The sequence below is a fragment of the Protopterus annectens genome, chromosome 5.part1, assembly GCF_019279795.1.
Source record: "Protopterus annectens isolate FY-2018-M chromosome 5.part1, PAN1.0, whole genome shotgun sequence".
Lineage (NCBI taxonomy): Eukaryota > Metazoa > Chordata > Ceratodontiformes > Protopteridae > Protopterus > Protopterus annectens.
This window is the reverse complement of record NC_056736.1, coordinates 613,066,556-613,072,555: the sequence shown is the minus strand read 5'-3', so window position 1 is coordinate 613,072,555 and position 6,000 is coordinate 613,066,556. Positions and strand designations below refer to the sequence as shown.

The 6,000-nt window shown below is 37.9% G+C and overlaps 1 protein-coding gene across 2 annotated transcripts in view; it reads left to right on the top strand.

The window, feature by feature from the left end:
* Positions 1-638: 638 nt before the first annotated feature.
* RFC3 (replication factor C subunit 3) overlaps positions 639-6,000 on the top strand; it is a 520,251-nt gene continuing 514,889 nt past the window's right edge. For both annotated transcript variants that reach the window (XM_044073227.1, XM_044073225.1), the window contains exon 1: positions 639-829. In XM_044073227.1, the coding sequence (XP_043929162.1) occupies positions 650-829 (180 nt within the window). In that variant the 5' untranslated portion in view covers positions 639-649. The remainder of the gene's footprint in view (positions 830-6,000) is intronic.

The following is a 6,000-nucleotide window of genomic DNA, read 5'->3' as shown; positions in this document are numbered from 1 at the left end:
ATATATATATATAGATAGATATATATAGATAGATATATAGATATATATAGCTATATAGATAGATAGATATAGATAGCTCCATAAAGATACATAAACCAAAAGGTAAAAAGTCACATGAACAAACCATTCAGTAAAAACGAGAATTAAAAACAAACAAAAATACACACACACACACACACACACACACACACACACACACACACACACACACAGTCTGTGTCATACTTCTCAACCTTTAAGTACAAGAAATCTGGAAAAATAATGGGGGACAGATTTTAAATGTTACTCTTATAAACTTAGAAAGTGGGTAGAATATTAGGTTTTCTGTTAACATGCATTTCTGAAGCCTCAAACTCAAATATATATAATTATTTAGTAAATTCAATGCTCAATTGCTTGTCAGAAAATCACAAATTTTATTTGGAACAGACCAAAAATGAGTCAACAATCTGGATAGTTGAGAGTTATGGAGACTAGGTAGTATAAACCAAACTGGGTCCACCAAGGTGTTGCTCAAAACTAAAAATTCCGGGGTTCAGGCTTTCAGCTAGGATGCTCTTATTACAGAACTGTATCCACTGTGACTATTGTACTGCTAAATAATTTGGCGTAGAAAACAAGTTTGTCCTCTCGGAGATGCCGTACTTTAATGATTGGCTTTACAGTAACGCGGGTTGTTTTTGCTTCGCGGGAATTAGGTTGCTTGTTTTTGACAGTCTTGTTTATGTGTGAGATTTCAGCAATGAGTCTTTGGGTTGACAAGTACCGGCCAGTGTCGCTCAGCAAGCTTGATTATCATAAGGAACAAGCTTCACAACTCCGGAACTTGGTAAGTTTAGTGGATTGTTGGGATAGAGTCATACTTGAGATGTAAACAGAAGTAGTTCTGTAGATGGTTGCTGGCGGAGGTATTAACACTAAATGGGACCCAGATTTCGGTGAAGTTGTGGTCTGTCATGTTTCGAATGTTGGACTAGTGCAATGAACTGCTATGATTTTTTTTTTAATTTAGATTTTTTTGTACGAGTTTTATCTCCCAGTTTGATAATTCAAATGGCCACTTTTTTGTATGTGTTTGTTGCATAACTCAGATGAATAGATTTTCCGTAGTGTTTCTGATACTGCATTTTTTAATTTCGTTATTGGCGAGGTTCCATTTAAAAGGGCAAAACTTAAGATTAATGTATGTTTAAACGCGTCTATCTATCTATCTATCTATCTAGAGTTAATTTGCTATGCTGCACAGCTTTCCACGTCCTGAAAGAAAATGTCTCGTTTGAAACGCTGGCAGTCCATTTGTGTTTGGTAGCCTACCAAACAGGGTACATACAGTATAAACCTTTTGAAAATATTTGAGCTGTTTTATATTTTGAATATACATTGTATTGGCGGTTATATAACAGTGCACTACACTGTTAGATAACCGTATTGGCTGTGTTTATTGACTTTGAATATGTATGGCAGTTGACCACCCCTTCATTACTGCATCTCTTACTCTGGGAAGTGAAAGCTGACTCTGCAATCCTGGCATTAAATCAGATACGTTCAGAGTGGTTATAGGATTTCTCCAAGATCTCTTTTAGTTTTCAAAGACATTATCTCAGGACACAGCCAAGGTCTGGAGATTATCCAGATTGAGGATACGAGGGTGGTTATCTTCTGTTGTTTGCAGATGGTGTCCTTAGCCTGCAGGGACGTGTTAGAGAGATTCATTTTTAGTGTAAAGTGGCTATGATGAAAACTGATACCTTCAAACCAGAGATTGATTGTTTTACTCACCCAAAAATAGACTAGCTTGTCCTGTGGAGGTGAGGAGTGCAGCTGACTTGCGTAAAAAAATTTAATTATGTAGGTATCTTGCTCATGAGTGTAGGTAGAAGGATTTACTCCTGATATTGCACTGGAGTGTGGTGGTGAAGTAAGAATGAAGCCTTCAGTTTACCGTTATCCATCCTCCATTCTGGTCATGAGAGTTGGGCATTGCCAAGGGTTTGAGAGTGCTTGTATGTGACAAAAATAGTTATTTTGCAAGGTACCTGGGGTGCATGGTCTATGACAGAGTAGGTTGATTATAATTTCTGGGGATCTTTGAGTACAGGGAGTCAGATGAGATGATTGGAGCCTTGAGTGGTAACTTTGCGCACCTAGTGAGGATGCCCTTGGGCATATAAAGAGGTACACTAGCCACAATGTACTAGGAGGCCCCTGTGAAGACTAGTAGCATATAGGAGGGGAATTTATCTGTTGGCTACCCTTAGAATGATCTGGAGGCTTACTTGATGGGAAATCTGGTCTGCCTTCCACCGATTCATACCACTGTGATCCTCATCAGGACAGATAGCTTTGAAAATTATTGGTTGTTATTCCCACTACATCTCTTAGTAATATGATAATCTGTTTAGTTTACTGAAAAGGTTTGTTATGGTAGATTTCTGTATATGGGCACTTAATGTATCTCTGAAAATTGGTATTGTTTAATTACATTTGTGTTGTTTGACATTTGTTGGATTATTGTCTTTATTCTATTACTACTCTACGGTATGCTTTACTGTTTAATCAATTGTATTTCTCTGTTACAATTTCTGTGTTTTGCCAGTGCCTGCATAGTACTTCCTCTAATTTTTGTACTTTGTACTAGTGACTCAGGCCATGACTGGAAAAAAGTCTATGCCAGATCATTCCACTCTCCTCCTTTCCAAGCAGTAAGTGTATATATTTCAATTAAGTCATATTTGTGGGTTTTATCTGGTTAATGGGCTTCCTTCCGAAGATGTGGTGTCTAACTTTCTACTGTAAATTATGCATGCATTTAACTTTTGTCCTTTTTTACCAGAATTGTGTCAGGAGAAAGTCAATTTAGATAATTTACTTAACTGTTTTTTGAGAAGTTGCTTAATATATACTATGTAGTTTGATTCCTTGAAATGCCTGTGGAAGGATTATGAAGTGTTAGTTGAGTGTTCTTGGCTACTGAAGGGATATTACCCTGGACAGCCGTAAAATGTGTGGGACAACTGGTTGGCCCTTTCTGTTAAATTAAATGTTGTACATGTGGAGCCCATAGAAAAGTAACAGTGGAAATAGATGGTCCAAACAGTAAAACTGGAATTGCAATTTGATCTGAAGTGGCTAACTCGCACAATGTGCCACCAATTATGATATGTTTATCTCCACTAGGTGTAGGGCAATGTGAAAACTTTTACCACTACCTAACCACTTTGCACAAGACTCAGTGAATTGTGAAGTGTACCTTTTTGGGCCTGTTAACTTGGTTTACCAAAGGCATGACAGTTGTCAGGTGAGATGGTGCATCTGTTTTGGAGAAGAGTATGGCGTTGCAGCCTCTTGAACAAAGTTATAAGTGTATGTTTGTGTGCTCTTGCCCTAAATGTTACTGCCGGCTGTGGACTTTGAATTTAGATATTATTTTATTTATATTTGTTGACCAGAGTAGTGCACTGATCAGTACTGACAATTTTAGGCTCAGTCCAGATAAAATACAAAACGTTTCCCAAATTGCAGAAGTGTAAGCAGTAGAGGAGTAGTTCAGATTAGTAACACAGAAAATGTATATCTGCAGTACAGTAAACGAGCGAAGTGTGATGTATAATATTTACTTTAGTTTTTAAAGTACATCTGTCTTCAGACCTTCTGTGAGAGAAGTGGAAAAGAGCTGTGGATAGTGTGTTAGGTGAAGCAGGAGCATTTGTTTTGCATGTGGAGATTTTTTTTTGAGTTGCATTTTACATTTGGAATAATTGTGGACTTCTTATAGGTCACTGGAGGGAGCTTGCCAAAGAATAGTTGCCTGAGAAGAGAATGCATGTGCAGTGCTGTGGAGTTTGGCTGTAGTGGCAACGAGAATTGGTTTGTATTGTGAGTAGTATCTCATTTCATACGAGGAGTTTTTCATGATGTTTAGTTGCAAAAGAAGTAAATGTTGGAGCTATTATAGTAGTTGTGATCGTAGTATTAGCTTAGATCTTAGTTTTATGGGTGGCCATTTTATTTTTTCTAGGGTAATACAATAATGGTCACAGAGAGGTGAGTTTGTAATGAAACTGTCTGGAGTGTGGTATTGTTATTAAAGGCTGATCTGAAAATGGGCCATCCATGTTCTAGCTGAAAGGTCTCCTGTACTAATTGCTCTTTTGCCTGGTTCCTGGTTGTGATAGAAAAGGGGAAATGTTTTTGACACAGAAGAGGAAAACTTTTTTTTGCTCTCACTCTTTCTTCATGGAAATGGAATTTTGGAGATTGATCAAACCATTATGCTATGTATTTGAAGGTGCAGAATGTTTCTGTGGTGTGATTGTGCAAGTCAAAGATAAGAGTCTGGTGTTTGCTTTTGGGAACATCACAGAAAGTTCACCATAGTTTTGGTCTTGAAGGAGTTGAGAAGTAGTTTATGGTGTATGAGCCATTGCTGGAGGTCATGCAAATCGGGCTGGAGTTGTGATTGAATGCTGGTGTGAGAGTGACTTGAACAGTAAATAAGTGACCATGTCCACTGAGTGGAAGATGGTGGTGTCCACATGGAAGTTTAACTTGAATGTAGAGAGGGGGGCAAGAATGGATTCTTGGAGTGCACCTTTGATATTAAGTGCAGTTTCTGATTGGGAGGATCTTATTTTGTGACTCTGAAGTGTCGGTCCGTGAGGAAGGTTTTTGAATGTAGAAGTGGTGTCTGGACTGATACAAATTTCATTATAGTTTTAGAGATTGGGAGGAGCTTATTTTGTGACTCTGAAGTGTCGGTCAGTGAGGAAGGTTTTTGAATGTAGAAGTGGTGTCTGGACTGATACAAATTTCATTATAGTTTGTTTAGAGATTGGGAGGATCTTATTTTGCGACTCTGAAGCGTCGGTCAGTGAGGAAGGTTTTTGAATGTAGAAGTGGTGTCTGGACTGATACAAATTTCATTGTAGTTTGTTTAGAGATTGGGAGGATCTTATTTTGTGACTCTGAAGTGTCGGTCAGTGAGGAAGGTTTTTGAATGTAGAAGTGGTGTCTGGACTGATACAAATTTCATTATAGCTTGTTTAGAGGAAGTTAATGATCAATGAAGGTCAAATGTCTTTGTTAGGCCTATAAATAAGACACCTGCAATACTGCTTTTATCACTGTTTTGCTGGATGTCTTTGGTTAGGGACCAAAGTGTTGTCGTAGTACTTCGTCCAGGCCAGAATCTGTGCTGTTTGGAGGAGAGCAGGTGGTACTGCTGAATGTAGTGAGAGAGAGTTTGGTATAGTCTTAGAAGTTTGGGAGGATGGATATTGGGCAGAAGTGAGAGGTAACTTTTGAGTTGGTTTGCTTTGGGGGATTTAATTTAAAAGTTTGTAACACAATGTTTTAAACTTGGTAGCTCAAAAGTAATTGTTTGCATTTTGTTTATAGCATTTGTACCTCATGGAACAGTATCCTTTAACATTTTTTACTCTCATAATGACTTGATGTATAATGTGTTTCTCTGCATCTAACACAAGACTTTTGTAAAGCAAAAGGTGAATGTGCTACAGTATGCTCAGCCACATACACTTGATTAAGCTGGGATTTATTGACCACATATCAACACATAAGTATGTATGCATATTTATCTGGTGATGTAGTGTAAATCAGTGCTAAGCTTTTCCAGAGACATCATCTAGAATGGCAAAAATGAATGAAAGATCCCTTTATTTTTCTCTCTTCCTCCTTATTGTTGATGTGGTAGTATAAGAAATTAAACTCCTTTCTTTTTCATGTCAGGTTCTTAGTGCCAATATAAATTAGTAAACTTCCCTTTTTCCTCACCTCCTCTGGTTGGTTTACTTATTTATACTGCTACCAGCAAACTACCTTCCTCTTGTGTTGTGTCCCTCATAACCATGCAAACTCTTTCCCTCTTCTTTGCTGTATCCCAAGTAACAGTTCCCCTTCCTTCCCATTTCCCTGTTTCTTTCATGTTCTCAGAAGTGGCTTATGTCATGTTCTCTGTAGCAGTCTGAGTAAGTAAAACTT